We start from the raw sequence: 17,802 nt of genomic DNA, 5'->3' as shown, positions 1-17,802 counted from the left end.
AGATCCAAACCCACAGCGGTATGAGAGACACACTCCACACAGGGCTTTTTATTTAAATCACTCTCCATTTGGCTATATCAAATATGTATTACTCACTAGCCATAAAACTGTGCTTTTATCACAAAGTCACTTCCTTGCATCAACGACAGCATTTCCCAAACTTGCTGAACAGAGTTATATTGTGATTCATTAGTGGTGCTTGTTAAGGCAAACATCACTATGGTGAAGTTTAGAATGGTACACATAGGTGTTCTTTTGTCTGTTGGCCCACTAGATGAAGTGATGTGTTTTCTGTGTCCTGTGATCCTCTCGTTCTCTTGGCCCATGCATAATGTAAGATAGCCTTTCCATTCCACTTCCTCCTGCCATGGCTGTAAAAATAGACCCACACGGTTCCTGCTTCATTATTTTATCACGCATATTCCTCTCCTAGTATGACGTTAGTGCCATATCACAGCTGATCATAACAGAGCTATATGTCAACTTCAGGAGAGATATTTTGCAAATGTGTGATGATAAGGTGTCTGGTGAGCTGTGTGTGCTAAATTGTTGTGAATAGAGATAGATTTCTTTCTTAGTGTTTCATTAGGGGCCAAGCCACGAATTGGCTGTAGACCCTATTGCATCCATTATTTTTTATCTTATAATTATTCCTGTTCTTCTTCTTCCCCAATGGGAATCTATGGCAGCCCTATTAACGCTGCATAGGAAAATGATGACATTTTGCAAACTCACATGGGGACATGAATAGTCCCCATAGCAAATTTGGGGTCTCTAGGACAAGCTTTGACACGCAACGACTGGTATAAGATACTGGACTATTTCTCTTCAGGAGTTTAGACCCATAAAGATGTCTTTATATTCCTTCAGACTCGCCATAATCTATAGCCCAAAGTATACTTCGGTTTTGCATGAACACTCAGCGTCTGCGTACAGTCTAACGCTCATCCTTTCAAAGTATACTTTGAACCCTCTGCTGATGATTGATTTTGCATCACGCATCCTGTAATAAGATGTCTAACGTTTGTGTCTAACTGAAGTATACTTTGGACTTATGAGATAAGTGGTATCAGATGTTAATGTCATGGTTCTTTAGGAAGCACTCTATTTTACAGTACTGTTCTACATTTCGTACTATATAATTACAACAACTATAGTAATTACTAGGTACTAACCCTACACCTAACCCTAAACTTAATCCATAATAACTACATGTACTTAACTAATATTACTCAGTACTTTATTGGGTAAGTACAATCTAAGTATACTGAAAGTTCACATACTGTAAAATAAAGTGCAACCATATTTTAATATATAATATGATACTAATTGACTATCATATTTATATACAATAGATTTTAAATTTTGTTACCATGTCCAAAAAAACATATTAACGCCATTATAATGATCACACTGTGAATTCTACAGCAGGTTGAAAGTTTCGCTGCTGAAATCACTGCTCCCAGTGGCAGAAGCTGGAAGTGTTGTTGAATGCATGGGCACGCATTAGCTCCCGTTTCTGTGTGATATGTCCACAGAGTGGCTGCAAAAGCAAGTTGTATTTTTAAGTTGTAAATGATTAAATCTGCACCTTAGCCCAAACCCTAAGCCTAACCGTCAGTGGAGTGAAGACGTAATTTTAGAGCAAAAAAAAAAAAACAACCTCCAAATCACGCTCCTTATTGTTTACTTGAAAACAAATACTTTCTGGTTCCCATGGTTCCTGTTTGATTATGTTGTTAATAACTTAAAATACACACACTACACTCTTTCCTTCCTCTGCCGAAGGAAAGAAGGCACCAGATGCATGTTCACTGAATCTAAATGATTTGTAGTGTGTCTTTCAGGGCCAGTGTGTCTTTTTTTTACACACTTTATATCAGTATGGCTGTATCTGGTTTTCCATGATTATGGATCTATATGCACACACACGAAAGCATGAATATCTGTAATTATGTTTGCCATATTTTGTCCAAAAACACAGTAACCTTCCAGATTTTCCATTATATATCCAATGAGTTTTTCATAGCCCATGGGATCCTACACACCAGCTGCTTAGGGTCACTCCCACTCTTTACACACACACACAGAAATAGTTCATGGACCATGTCACACTAAAAGCACAAGGGTTTATGGATTGTATCAGCAAAGCACTACCGGACAGATAAAACAGCTGAAATAGGTTTCTAAGGGACCCTGAAAATACTGTCTCATTGAAGGGGAGAGTTGCTGGACCTGATGTTCACACAAATGACTGTTCAGTATGATCCTAAAGAAAGAGCTCTTCAGCGGTTGCATCAACATGCGTTTTCATGTGGCAAAGGAGCATTACCAAAGTCTTTCTAGCAAGTCAGTCCACTGTCGGCCATCTTTGGAATGCTCTCAGGAGGCTATTTCCAGTCATGCCAGTGCAGCTCCTATCTATTTGAATGAAGAATGATCAAAATCTCAAAAACGGTTGGTCAAGATTAGCCTACATTCAAAGAACATTTTAAATCAGCAATAAAATCTCTTTACCTCATATTTTATTCATATTAAATATAAAAAAATAAAAATTCCTAGCTTTTATAGCTAATATCGTTCTAGAGTTGATTGACAGGTGATGTCTGTATCTAAAAGGTGATTGACTCTTTTAACTAAAGGCGGGAATTCCTTTCTACATCAGTTGACCTTAGGGCGCTCAGAGCTCCTTGGTTGATCGTTCTAATTTCTCCCATTCATTTAAATAGAAGTAGCCCATCTCTACTAAAATAGTTTCTGTCATTACTCTCCAAATGGTGCGTGTGTGTGTGTGTAAAGCAACTTTAAGGTCTTTCTATGAGATAGAGAGGGTAGTAAGTAAACGTTTCATATTGGATATGCACAAAGTCCGTAATGCGTTCATTTGGCAGGAGTTGGGTGCGTCTCTCTAAACATATATGGATGCTCTGCCATCTGCTGTTTGTAACTGACAATGCACATAGCTCAATATTACATGAAGCCTATTTCAAAAGGAAATGTCTGGGTTCAATACAAGTTAAACTATGAATAGCACAAAAACTAATTTTGACAATTCATTCAACTAGTAAAAATGAACAAAATGCTTCTTGAAAATTATAGGCTTACAATACATTGACATCATAGGGAAACTAGGGGGTTTTACCTTAGACTGTAGCTACAACACTCATTGAAAGTAGATTTCTGTCAAGGTTTCTTTTTTTATGCTAAAACTGTTAGTATTAATCACTATTTAGGAGTACACTAGCATATTTAATAATAGCATGCATCAGTTAATATGCATGGACTAAAAGTCTATGGAACAAAATGAGATTTTGATTTCATTGAAACTAATACATATAATTAGTTTCTTAGAAAAAAATCTTTAATTTTTAATTATCAGACTGATATAAAAAATAAAAACAGATATAAAATAGAATAAACTGTATGTTAAGTATTATATTTTATATGTAGCATCAAATATTGCAGCAACTTTTATATTTTTCAGTATATTAAAATAAAGTACATATATAAAATTACAACTACTGAATGAAAAATAATAATAATAAATGATTTTATTAAAAACAATGATAACAAAAAATATTTGCACCGCTAAACATTAAACTGTATGTTTTAATGTAATTTCCTACTCATGATCACATATCAGCTAAAGAATGAAGACTCTAGAGATTAACAGTTTATAAAATTATCTGTGATTAAATAAAAAGATAAAAACTTAAAAGTGGGGCTCCGAAAGCCAATTAACAGTCACGATTTTCAGAGCATGTGATTTGTGCAAAAGGGAAGTGAGATTAGCAACTTTCTAGTAATTCAAAAAGTATGAACAATTTTTGTATCGGTTCCTGTTAATTTATCCTCCTGTCCTCTGATATTTTATACTGTAGTTTCCTTCATATATTAGTTTTAGATCCATATACAACAGCACTGATCAGAACACCGATAACTAACAATTCTCATTGATCAAAACGATTTTTCTTTAATTCTTGTCTTTAAAATCTCCAAGTGTTTAATCAAATAAAACAATTAGGGATTACATAAAACAGGGTTTGGGACAACCATCCCTTAACCTTTGGTACATTCAGCACAAACATCGGCAACGCACAGCAAAAGGCTTATTACAAAAAAGAGGAAGATCTACAGGTATCTGGTCTGCATTAATGTCAACCATAATCAAATTGAATGAAAAATTATATGATCAACTTTTTTTCTGTTGCTATTCCAAAATTTTATAGACCTCGTAAAGCCCCATGGCAGTGTTAACTACACCAGATTTTACTATATGCGATATAGTGTACTCAAAATTTATCCAAATACAAAACATTCCAAACAAAAGTACAATCCAGCGGCAAACAGCCATGGCAGTATTTTGTAAAAGGCTTTGTTGCATTAACTCAAATGGAAAGATCTGGGATGTCTTGATATGTTTTCTCTGATGGTTGATATTTCTCGGTTTCACATAATGCAAGAAAACACTATTCAAGAGAAGTGGATTAAAAAAACATTCAAGAAAGTGGAGTTCGTAGGGGGCCTGGGTAGCTCAGTGAGTATTGATGCTGACTACCACCCCTGGGTAACGAGTTGGAATCCAGGGTGTGCTAAGTGACTCCAGCCAGGTCTCCTAAGCAATCAAATTGGCCTGGTTGCTAGGGAGGATAGAGTCACATGAGGTAACCTCCTTGTGGTCGCGATTAGTGGTTCTCGCTCTCAATGGGGTGCGTGGTAAGTTGTGAGTGGATCCTGGAGAGTAGCATGAGCTGCCACGTGCTGGAAGTCTCTGCGGTGTCATGCACAAAGAGCCACGTGATAAGATGTGCGGATTGACTGTCTCAGAAGAGGAGGCAACTGAGACTTGTCCTCCGCCACCCAGATTGAGGCGAGTAACTGCGCCACCACAAGGCCCTACTAAGTAGTGGGAATCGGGCATTCCAAATTGGGAGAAAAGGGGATACATTTTTTTTTAAATAAGAATAGTTCACCCAAAATGAAAACTATCATACTTTACTCAACCTCATGTAATTCCAGACACATATAACGTTCTTTCTTCTGTGGAGCACAAAAGGACACATTTTGCAGAATGTGGACAGTGCTCTTTTCCATACAATTTAAGAGGGCAGAGAGTGCTGAGCTCCAAAAATAACAAAATAGCACCATTATAGCACTACAATTTTTATATTTTGAATATGCGGAAGATAAAATCAGATTTGCGATCTACCACGGAGGGGAAGATTATTAGTGAATAACAATGTATTTTCTTCACAAAAAGCTATTATATTTTTATTAGGAGTCTTTAAACTGCTTTTAAGGTGCTTTTTTTGGTCATTTTTAAGAGCTTGACAGCATCAGTCATCATCCACTTTCATTGCATGTAAAAGAGCAGCAAGACTACTTTTCATATTTAATGAAAGAAAGAATTGATATGGGTTTGGAACGACATGAGTGTAAATGACAGAAGTTTTATCTTTTAAGAGTATCTACAGGTTTATTTAAAGGGGATGTGATCATTCAAGTAGAAAATCGGTTTTGTGTCCTCTCTTCATAATGTCATCAGAAATCAAACTTGAGATTTCTAAGGAGAAGTAAGCAAGGTAACTGAAATAAAAACCATCAAGTTTAAACCCCTAGATGTTTTTCCAGAGCTTCAATATCATACAATTATTATTTTCTCCTCCAAAATGTAATTCTTCTAGTCAGCTTCCAGCACATGTTTGATGATTTGCACATAGTGGTCACATTCATGATGTTTGAGTGCGAACGAGAGTGCACTTTTGTGTAGCATGCCCTTTCAAAACATATGTGTGTGTTTGTGTGAGTATAGGAATACCCAATTCATTCAAAAAAGTGCCACAAATTTGACATGACATCTACTGGCACCTGTATGAACAGAACAGTGTCAAAGCAAAAAGAAGAAACAAATGTATAAATATGACTAAAAAAAAGAAGAGCAAACGGATACATTTAGATTCAATATAGAGTGTTTTGTCAAAACAAATTGGGCGATGCAGTCATTCGTGTCGTGTGATAGTACTTGAGGCAATTCAAGACAACGGTGGCATCTGAAAACAACATTTGTTAATTCACGCTGCATTCCTATGGTCTGTATAAAAGTCTTTTTACAGATAAAAAGTGTTTGAATATCGAAAGTCCTTTGGGTTTGTTTTCCTCATTTTTGCTATATTCCTCATTTGTAAGTCGCTTTGGATTAAAAGCGTCTACTAATGAGTAAATGTAAAACAAATACAGTAAATAGCTCAACTTTGGCCAGCCACTTCCTTGGGCCCAAAGCGAATCAAAGTGGCGCTGCTGACCAAAAAATTGAGTTTACCTCCAAGGAACAACTAGAATACATTCACACTTTCTTCTATGAATCCAGTTTGTCTTTTTTGCCAGTTTATAAGTTTTATTTGTCCGGTCTGCGTAGTTCGTTTTCTGTTTTTTAGTGAGAACGTATTTCCTTATTTTAGTGATACAGTGTATAAAATATACTTGTAAGTGCTTCTTTTTAAAAGGTAGAAAGTCTTCCTTTGCTCTGAATCCTTACGAATCTTCTAGAAGGGTAACAGGAAGTGAGTGCAGTATATATTTGATCAGTCCAAAGTGCAAAGGTCAACATTCACTCCAAGCCGAATGTGCTGGTCTCCTCCACTGCAGTGAGCATCTTCTCGTACAGCATGGAGAATGAGGGATACGGGGGGAGATCTAAGCGATTGAAACACGTATGAGCCCTAAAGGATAAATAAAGACACAAAATGATTATATTGATGAGACTTTTTTTAATGCAGCAAGCAATTTTTTTTTTCCTCAACATGACAAAGGCCATTTTCATGTGACTATATTCAAAACTGGCTGATTTCATCATCTTGTGAAATCATCAAAATGTTGAAACACAGTTGGAAGAACAGAATTATCCGGAGTCACTCTATCATGTAGCATTAAGATTTCTCTTCACTGGAATCACTAAAATAACCAAACCTGTTCATTAAAAGGGGTTGTCCACATACTTTTAACCATATAGTGTACCCCTTTGGCTCACCTGACGGTTCTCAGCTCATTTCAGGTTAGACATAACCAAAAGGGATGAACATTTGGCAAATGGTTTCGACAGATTCATTAAAAAAAGAACCGACTCAAAAGAGTCAATTCACTATGTGATGGATGCAAGGTAAAATTGCATCCATCACAGAATGTAGGAGCGTTTTATTAGTATGTGAGGTAAAATTTGTGAATGTGCGAATGTTTTGCATGTATGTGAGGAAACAATTGGGAATGTGTGAGTGTTTTGTGCATATAAGGTAAAAATTTTGAATGTGTGAGTGTTTTGTGCATATAAGGTAAACATTGTGAATGTGTGATTGTTTTGTGTACAGTATGTTAGATGTTTTATATGTATTTGAGGTAAAAATTGTAAATGTGTGTGTGTTTTGAGAGTTCACTGCAAAAAGAAAGAAGTATTTTGTCATGTTTTCCAAAAGAACATCTAAACATGATAAAACAAGATGAACATACTTTAGAAGCAAATTTGTGCATGATATTAACACTTGTTTTAAGAGAATATATCTTAAAGTAAGCTTATACATGCTTGACACAAGAAAAAAAAGTAGTAAGAAAAATAAGCTTTATTCAAGATTAATGTAAGCATTTTTTTCTCACCCAATTGGCAAACAGTTTTTTTTTTTTTCTTGTTTCAAGCATGTGTAAGAAATGTGAATGTAAGTTAAAAAATTATGAATATGCGAGTTTTGCGAATACAATTTTTTTTTATTTATTTTTTTTTAGGTCAGAATTGTGAACATATTGGTGTTTTGTGTATGTGAAAGGTGAAATTGGTGAATGTGCGTGCATTTTGTTTGTACGTGAGGTAAAAAGTTTTAATATGAGAGCAATCTGTGAAAATGTGAAGTAACAAATTGTGACTGCAAGGATTTTATGTGTGAGGTTAAAAAAAAGTGTTAATGAGAGATCATTTTGTGTGTATGTGAGGTAAAAATGGTGAATGTGCGAGCTTTTTGTGTGTATGTGAGAGGTAAAGTTTGAATTATGGCCTATTCAGCCCCTCATAGGTTAGCTTGATCCCTTTACAGGTACAGTTAAACACATTGACAAAAATGTGACTTAAATTTTAATTTGCAACCTGAAGTTGAAATACAGGTTCAGTTTACCTGGGCAGAGATGTGATTTTTCCCCACTTCTCTACACAGAAGCGCCGTGGTCCATTGCTGCCCCTGAGGGAGGCAAAACCCTCGTACGGAATACTTGATGTCCCTGTCACAAACTGAAACAATATGGAGACATTCAGCCATAACTCAAGAACATATACGGTATTCTGTCTTTTTACAAGTTCTCGTTCAGCACTCACTTGAAGCAGTCTTAGTCTCTGCTCATTGTTGAATCTCTCCACTGCTGCCCAGAACCAGCGAATCACAATGTGGTTGTCATGGTAACCTGGACAGAGGAAAAACCAATAAACATCTGGTGAACCAAGAATTACCATAAAAGTGACCTAAACGGCAAATGGACACATTAAAACACTACAGTCTATTGAGCTGATTACATTTCAACACAGTGAAACTGTTACATCATACCTCTAATTACACTTATATAAAAGTAAACTTTTTGGGGGCCGACATAATACCATATTAACACTATAGTACCTAATGGTGTATAAATATATAGTACCTTAGTATTATCATCATTCACTATGGTAATACCATGTTTTTGGACGTTTCCCAAGGTATTCTTTTAAGTACCTTGGTGTACTATGTAAATACAATTTTATGTGGATATATGTAATCATTCAGCAACATGGTATTATCATCTGATGCCATAGTTTTACCATGGTACTGCCACAGTACTTTTTTATATATGAATATATTTGTAACATCTTTTGACATCTAAAATGCTTTAACAGCATCTTTCTTTTGACATGGACAGCAATGTAAAGGCTTTGTTGCTGGTGTAGTGAATATACCAGCAGTCTGTCATTACCTCCTCTGTACTCTGTGTTGTTTCTCCAGTCTCCCAAATCAATTTCTGCCGTTCCTGCAATCACCAGCTCCAGCTCTCGCGCATCAAACACTGACACCAGCCGTGCATCTACAACCTGCAGCAGAAACCCATATCAGTAATTTGATAACAAAACCATACAGCTCATAAAACATCTTCTGTTGGTTCATTTAGGGAATTAATGTATATTGTAATTCAAAATTTTGTTATGAAATAATGACATTGAAAGTTATGTTAAATACTGCGGTATATTTTACAATAAAGATTTGTGATCGACCGATAACTTTTTGAAATGGCTGATGTCGATAACTAAGGAGCATAGGCAGATATAATACCGATGTACAGTGTCTATACACTATCAGTCAAAAGTTTTGAAACACTCATTCTTTAATATTATTTTTTCACATTTTAGAATAATAGTAAAGTCATCAAAACTATGGAATAACATAAACGGAACTATGGGAATTATGTTGTGACTAAACAAAATCCAAAATAAATCAAAACTGTGTTATATTTTAGCATCTTCAAAGTAGTCACCCTTTGCCTAGAATTTGCAGACATGTTCTCAATCAATTTCTTGATGTATCATCATGGGATGCATTTTAAACAGTATTGAAGGAGTTCCCATCTAAGTTGGGCACTTATCGGCTGCATTTTATAATTATTTGGTCCAAGTCATCAATAAAAAAAAAAAAAAAATTTTAATTAAATTTTAGTTTTATAATGTAAAGTTTTAGTTTTAAATAAATGTATTCTGGACAATTATGTTTTTGTCTACAAAACTCATTTCAAACATTTAAGCATACGCCTTCAGATCAAAAGATTTTTAAGATCGTGAGAAACATTTCAGTCAAGTGTTTCAAAACATTTATTTATATATATATATATATATATATATATATATATATATATATATATATATATATATATATATATACACAGGGTTTGGAGGGTTACTTTTTAAATGTACCACCACAGATTACACAATACATGCTGTAAAATGTAGTTTGTAACGTATTCCATTAGATTTCTCAAGGCAGTAACGTATTCTAAATACTTTGGATTACTTCTTCAGCACTGCTAGATGTTTTTCACTTGTTTTGACAAATAAAATATGACATAAAAAAACTCTGCCAGTACAGTAAGACAAAATACACATGTTAAAAATATTCTCTTAAAAACCTAAGTATCTTATGCAGTTTTGTTTCTAAAACAAGATTAATCAAATTGATCTTGTTTAATGATTTTTAAATATTTTTACCGGAAAACAATACAAAAATTATTATCAAGAATAACATTTTTGCCCTAATATCAAAGGTCTTACTAGAAGAAAATGAATTATGATCCAACGTGAATTTTCTTGATAAAAAAATATGATCGTACCTGGTAACGTGCATGTAAAATGGCTAGAAATAGCATTTCTATACAAGGTATATTTCTATTTCTTCTGCTTCAACTCTATTCTAATTACCAATGATTTAAATTGTAACTGTAGTGGAATACAGTTACTTATATTTTGTATTTTAAATGTGTAATCCCATTACATGTATTTCGTATATATATATATATATATATATATATATATATATATATATATATATATAATATCACATCACACACAGTTAATGACATGTACGTAAAATTGCTTTAATAATGAAATAATCTTTTCTTTTTTTTGTAAAATATTTTTCCCCTTCTGTCACTCACTCGACTTTGTGTCGATTGAAGCGACACTAGGGGTCCTTCTTGAAGGCCTCGGTTACCTCTGAACTTGAGAAAAGGCCAATGAGAAATTGGCAGACAGAATTTGCATGTCCCTCCCCCGGACATACGGGTATAAAAGGAGGTAATCGTGCATCTGTCTAGTCAGATTTTATCTTCCGAGCCGAGCGTTTGTGTGTTCAGCAAGCTGGTGTTCCACTACTGTTCCACTGGCCTCTAAGAGCATTGCTGTTGGATCCTACGGCGCATTTCCAGTGGCTTTCTCCCTTCTCTGCACGCCAGTGCAGTCCACGCACCTGAGTGCTCCGACAGCGTTTCCTTAAAGAGCAAATAGTCCTGTAAAAGAGTATATTTCCTCTAAAAGAGTATATACACTCACCTAAAGGATTATTAGGAACAGCTGTTCAATTTCTCATTAATGCAATTATCTAATCAACCAATCACATGGCAGTTGCTTCAATGCATTTAGGGGTGTGGTCCTGGTCAAGACAATCTCCTGAACTCCAAACTGAATGTCAGAATGGGAAAGAAAGGTGATTTAAGCAATTTTGAGCATGGCATGGTTGTTGGTGCCAGACGGGCCGGTCTGAGTATTTCACAATCTGCTCAGTTACTGGGATTTTCACGCACAACCATTCTTAGGGTTTACAAAGAATGGTGTGAAAAGGGAAAAACATCCAGTATGCGGCAGTCCTGTGGGCGAAAATGCCTTGTTGATGATAGAGGTCAGAGGAGAATGAGCCGACTGATTCAAGCTGATAGAAGAGCAACTTTGCCTGAAATAACCACTCGTTACAACCGACGTATGCAGCAAAGCATTTGTGAAGCCACAACACGCACAACCTTGAGGCGGATGGGCTACAACAGCAGAAGACCCCACCGGGTACCACTCATCTCCACTACAAATAGGAAAAAGAGGCTACAATTTGCAAGAGCTCACCAAAATTGGACAGTTGAAGACTGGAAAAATGTTGCCTGGTCTGATGAGTCTCGATTTCTGTTGAGACATTCAGATGGAGTCAGAATTTGGCGTAAACAGAATGAGAACATGGATCCATCATGACTTGTTACCACTGTGCAGGCTGGTGGTGGTGGTGTAATGGTGTGGGGGGTGTTTTCTTGGCACACTTTAGGCCCCTTAGTGCCAATTGGGCATCGTTTAAATGCCACGGCCAACCTGAGCATTGTTTCTGACCATGTCCATCCCTTTATGGCCACCATGTACCCATCCTCTGATGGCTACTTCCAGCAGGATAAAGCACCATGTCACAAAGCTTGAATCATTTCAAATTGGTTTCTTGAACATGACAATGAGTTCACTGTACTAAAATGGCCCCCACTGTCAACAGATCTCAACCCAATAGAGCATCTTTGGGATGTGGTGGAACGGGAGCTTCGTGCCCTGGATGTGCATCCCACAAATCTCCATCAACTGCAAGATGCTATCCTATCAATATGGGCCAACATTTCTAAAGAATGCTTTCAGCACCTTGTTGAATCAATGCCACGTAGAATTAAGGCAGTTCTGAAGGCGAATGGGGGTCAAACACAGTATTAGTATGGTGTTCCTAATAATCCTTTAGGTGAGTGTACATTGGCATTGAACATCTTTTTAAAGATGTCTTTCCGCCTTTGTGTAGTTCCTGGATGCGGCAGATATTTCTGCGCTTCTGACAGTCATAAGAGCTGCCTCTCGAACATAAACATGGCAACGTTGCGGTCGCGGGTTTCTTTCCTCCGAGAGAAAGCCCCTTCAGCCGCCCCTCATGCCGCGCCTCCTTCCTATGGGATTGAGGCCGGCGCAGCTGGTGATAAAGGCGATATGAGGGGTGCAGCGAGCTCGGTTTCAGGAGATGCTGGCTGCTGGACATGACCGTGCCTACGATGGCACTTCAACTGCCTAGATTTGTTGGCTGTACTTCTTGCCCTGCAGAGGAGCACGTTTTGATCCATTCAGACAGCCCCACGACCGTGGCGTACATAAATCTCAAAGGTGGTGTACGCTCTTGTCACATGTCACAACTCGCAGGACTAAGGTTGCTGCACACCACTCATATCCCGGGCAGCCGCAACACGGCAGCAGACATGCTGTCACCACAGGGAACGCTCAGCGGAGAGTGGAGGCTCCACACCCAGGTGGTCCTCCACACTCCACACCTGTTTGCTTCCCAAGAGACCTCCCACTGCCTGCTCTGGTACTCCCCAATGGAGGCTTCCCTCTGGACAGATGCGCTGGCACACAGCTGCGCAAATGCGCATTTCCCCCAGTGAGCCTACTTGCACAGGTGCTGTGCATGGCAAGGGAGGACGAGGAACAAGTCACACTAGTAGCCCCCTATTGGCCCATTCGGTTCTCAGATCTTACGCTCCTCATGACAGCACCTCCCTGGAGAATTCCCCTGAGAAGGGACTTTCATTCTCAGGGACGGGGCACCCTCTGGCATCTGTGCCCAGACCTCTGGAACCTCCATGTCTGGCCCTTGGATGGGCTGTGGAAGATCCAAATGGCCTACCACCTGCTGTCCTAGACACGATCAACCAAGCCAGAGCTCCCTCTACCAGGCAGCTTTACACACCGAAGTGGCACTTGTTCACGTATTGGTGTTCTTCCCGATCTGGAGACCCACAGAGATGTGCAGTCGGGTCAGTGCTCTCATGTCTGCAGGAGACCTTGAAGGTCTATATAGCCGCCATGTTGGCTCACCACAATGCAGTGGACAGCAAGTCCTTAGGGAAGCATGACCTGATCATCAGGTTCCTTAGAGGCACCCGGAGGCTGAACCCTCGCATGCCATGCCTGTTCCCCTCATGGGATCTCTCTGTGATCCTTTAGGGCCTTCAGATACCACCTTTCGAGCCGCTAGAGTTAGTCGAGCTTAGAGCCCTCTCCTCAAAGACGGCCCTCCTGATTGCACTCGCTTCCATCAAGAGGGTTGGGGACTTGCATGCATTCTCTGTCAGCGACACTTGCCTGGAGTCCGGTCCGGCAGATGCTCACGTCATCCTAAGACCTCGACCGGGCTACGTGCCTATGGTTCCTACGACTCCTTCAGAAGTAGTGAACCTGCAAGTGAAGCTGCCCCAGGAGGAGGCAGACCCAGCCTTATCGGTGCTGTGTCCAGTGCGTGCTTTGCATACCAATGTGGAACGCACACAGAGATTTAGATGTTCTGGGCAGCTCTTTGTTCACTGTCTCCAACAGAGGTTGCCCACTGAGTCGTCAGCGCCATGGCTGGCCTATCAGACCCTGGCCATGCCCGCCCCCTTGCAGGTTCGAGCAGTGTGGCGTTCTCGTGGGCACTGGCCAATGGCACCTCCCTAGCAGACATCTGCAGAGCGGTGGGCTGGGCAACACCCAATACCTTTACGAGATTCTATAATCTCAGGATTGAGTCGGTCTCTTCCCATTTTTTCTCAGGTTCGAGCACGTAGAACTCCGTAATGCGGAATGGCTTCCCCTCCACTGAGGTGATCACGTGCACTCTTTCTCCCAGGAGAGTCCTCTAAACTCGCACTCCCTGGATGTCTTTCATCCCTAGCCCTCTGGTTCTCAAATTCAGTGGAGAAATTCCCGACCAGACCCACTACGGGTACTAACTACTCTGTACTGGAATAGGTGCTCCACAGGTATCTGTCATCACGACATCATGTTTTACACCCTGTGCTGTATTTTCCACAGTCGGCGGACCCGCGACTCCCTTGGGCAGTACCCTCTGCCCCCTGTTCGCTGTGTTTGTAGTAACTCCTCCCTCGCTAGGTAGGTCCTACCACGCGCCACTTCCATGTGTGGCAGTAACCAAGACGATCTAATTTCACACAAAACTTTAATGCATTTTAGATAGCAGATAGCAGCTTCTCCTTTTTTCGGATTAGTCATCCCATATAAATAAAGCAGTTGTTAAAATATGAATAAACAGTGCACACAGTAATTCAGTAACAATGGATGGTATTGTGTGCATACACAATCATATTTTCTCACAAAAAGACAGACCAAAACTAATCATACAGTGCACAGTGAAAATGACATTAATCGCGACCAGTTCCCTCTAGTGCATTTGATGCGCACTGAATTTAAAGTTTCAACAGAATTCTCCTGACTGCTTTCGGTTTGCACTGCCGTGATCACTACCTCGTGGTTGTGTGACTGTCATGGACTGACGGTAACAACATTGGTGAGAAAAAGGTACCAAGTTTGGATTCAGGCTTATATAACGTACTTCAGAGGAAGATCAACCAGCACTTCATGGGAAGAAATGGATTTGTGCAAGATTTTATCTTCAGAAAAGGCACTTCAAATGTATGGGGAACTGTTGAGGAGAGATAGGGATAATGAGAGCACTTTAAACATCATGTGCGTCTGCTGAGCCTGCGGTATTGTTTAAATGAGACACTGAAATCAGATAAGTGTGGTAACATAATGGCACACAACAACAAAATAAACGTCATTTACATGTCTTAGACAACTCCTTCACATGCACAAAGGTGATTCTCAGTGCTGTCGTGGCTTGTGAAACTAATTTAATAATAAATTAATAATAAAAAAAATAAAAATAAAAAATATATATAAGAATATATATAGGAATGCACACAGTGCATTCAGAAAGTATTCAGACCCATGAATTTTTTTTCACATTTTGTTATGTTGCAGCCTTATGCTGAAATGTTTTATAAAAAATAAACAAATCACATCAATCTACACTCCATACCCCATAATGCCAAAGCGAAATACTGATTTTGATAACTTTGCTGAAAAAACTGAAATCAAATTGACATACTTATTCAGACCCTTAACTCAGTACTTAGTTGAAGCACCTTTGGCAGTGATTACAGTCTCAAGTCTTTTTGGGTATGATGCACCAAGCTTTACACACCACAATTTTTGGAGATTTTCTGCCATTCTTCTCTGCAGATCCTCTCAAGCTCTGTCAGGTTGGATGGGGACTGTCGGTAGACAGCCATTTTCAGGTCTCTTCAGAGATGTTCAAATGGATTCAAGTCCAGGCTCTGGCTGGGCCACTCAAGGATATTCCCAGTGTTGTCCCTAAGCCACTCTTGGATTGTCTTGGCTGTGTGCTTAGGGTTATTGTCCTGTTGGAAGGTGAAACTTCATCCCAGTCTGTTGTCCTGACTCTGAGTGCTCTGGACCAGGTTTTCATTTAAGGATCACTGTATTTTGCTGCTTTCAGCTTTCCTTCAATCCTGACCAGTCTGCCAGTCCCTGCCACTGAAAAACACCCCCACAGCATGGTGCTACCACCACCATGCTTCACCATTGGGATGGTATTGTGCAGGTGACGAGCGGTGCCTATTTTCTCCAGACAATGCGCTTGGAATTGAGTTCAAACAGTTCAATTGTTGTTTCATCAGACCAGAGAATCTTGTTTCTCACAGTTTGAGAGTCTTTAAGGTGCTTTCATGTGTCTTGCACTGAGGAGAGTCTTCCGTCTGGCCACTCTGCCATAAAGTCCAGACCCGGTGGAGTGTTGCAGTGATGATTGTCCTTCTGCAAGTTTCTCCCATCTCCACACATGATCTCTGGAGCTCAACCAGAGTGACCATCAGGTTCTTGGTCACCACTCTTATCAAGGCCCATCTCCCCCGAATGCTCATTTTGGCCAGGCGGCCTGCTCTAGGAAGAGACCTGGTTGTTCCAAACTTCTTCCATTTAAGAATTATGGAGGTCACTCTGTCTTGGGAACCTTCAATGCAGCCGAAATGTTTTTGTAGCCTTCCCCAGATCTGTGCCTCAACACAGGCCTGTCTCTGAGCTCTGTAAGCAGAGGCGGCGGTAGCCGATTTTGCCGGGGCTTCAGCCCCGAATGTTTTGAGTGTAGCCCCGAATGAATTTTGAAAAGTTGACTGACAAATATGAAACTGGACAATAGCCTATGTAAACCCCCGAAATCACAAGTTGCCTTATTTCATTGTGCTTTGGCTTTGCACATACTGCATACAGCCTGTAAATATAGACATAGGCATAATCTAGCCTATAGAATAAGTTTCTTTGCTGTCGGTAGCCTATGGGCGACTCCGTTTCTTCCTCTCTGTTGAATATGCAGCAAGTAGGGGAGGAGCTGACATCAACTTACGTTACTTAGTGGCGAGTTAACAGCAGTTAGCAGGAAAGACAGCAAAAATGAAGCAAATGAGGCTTCTAAAATTTCCAAAAGAAGTCAGTGGGTAAGAATTCACATTTGTTTTTGTCCCTAAAGTCTAAAGATCATCATCTGGCTGGCTTTCACCCACAGTGGGCTAAACCTTCAAGACATTCACTACTGACTGATAGCTTCTAGCTTCGTGGTTAACGCATTCGCCTCTCACGCTGGAGACCGTGGTTCGAGTGCCGTTCGGAGCATAATTTTCTTGTTTATCAGGTGTTGTTTTCTCTAAGGATAACCAATAAGCATTAGCATAAAATGTATGTGTGACTTGTTTTGTGATATTACTTTGTAGTAAATATACACTTTGAGGGTAGCAAAGATGTGCCAGAATCAGGCATGGAAACTGGTAACAATTAATCAGTCACTTTACTTTAGAGAAAGTTAAAAGTGAAACATTGTTTATCCCAATGATCCTAATGAAAGGATTTTGACAGATGAACATGGAGAATTATATACAGTTCGATGCCATGGTGTGTCAATGAACTTAGACTAAAGTCATTCATGTATTTATTTAACTTAGTATCTTATACATCATTTTGACTATTTATGTCAAAAAATATAAATAATTTATATAAAAACATTTTTTTACTTCACTTTACTCACTATAATATAACTCTTTTGTGATGACTTTATGGTAATGTACATGACAATTCAAGAATCATGATAGATCTAAGGGCAATCCCACTGATCTGCTCTTCCCAATACATTTTCTTCAATGGTATTGGTCTACAATTTGACATATGTAGCACTTGATGAATTAGTTGTTTCAAGCTGATTTGCAATAAGTTATGTGCTGTATCTGTTCTTTTGCATCACAGATGATTCAGGGAGGAGAGAGGATGTTGAGGATAGCACTAGAATGGAAGATTTAGGAACTGTAGAAACAGGCCCAGCAAGAGCAAAACTCAAAGAATACCCTCTC

The 17,802-nt window shown here is 39.1% G+C and overlaps 1 protein-coding gene across 2 annotated transcripts in view; it reads right to left on the bottom strand.

The window, feature by feature from the left end:
* Positions 1–3,637: 3,637 nt before the first annotated feature.
* The window catches only part of LOC127651217 (E3 ubiquitin-protein ligase HECW2-like), a 59,959-nt gene continuing 45,794 nt past the window's right edge, over positions 3,638–17,802 (bottom strand). For both annotated transcript variants that reach the window (XM_052136949.1, XM_052136950.1), the window contains exons 26-29: positions 8,980–9,094; positions 8,351–8,436; positions 8,154–8,266; positions 3,638–6,719 (exon numbers count right to left, since the gene is read on the bottom strand). In XM_052136949.1, coding sequence (XP_051992909.1) covers positions 6,608–6,719; positions 8,154–8,266; positions 8,351–8,436; positions 8,980–9,094 — 426 coding nt within the window. In that variant the 3' untranslated portion in view covers positions 3,638–6,607. The remainder of the gene's footprint in view (positions 6,720–8,153; positions 8,267–8,350; positions 8,437–8,979; positions 9,095–17,802) is intronic.

Source organism: Xyrauchen texanus, chromosome 11 (genome assembly GCF_025860055.1).
Source record: "Xyrauchen texanus isolate HMW12.3.18 chromosome 11, RBS_HiC_50CHRs, whole genome shotgun sequence".
In the NCBI taxonomy this organism is placed as follows: domain Eukaryota; kingdom Metazoa; phylum Chordata; class Actinopteri; order Cypriniformes; family Catostomidae; genus Xyrauchen; species Xyrauchen texanus.
Note: the sequence above shows the minus strand (reverse complement) of the source record. Positions and strands in the feature narration are given on the sequence as shown.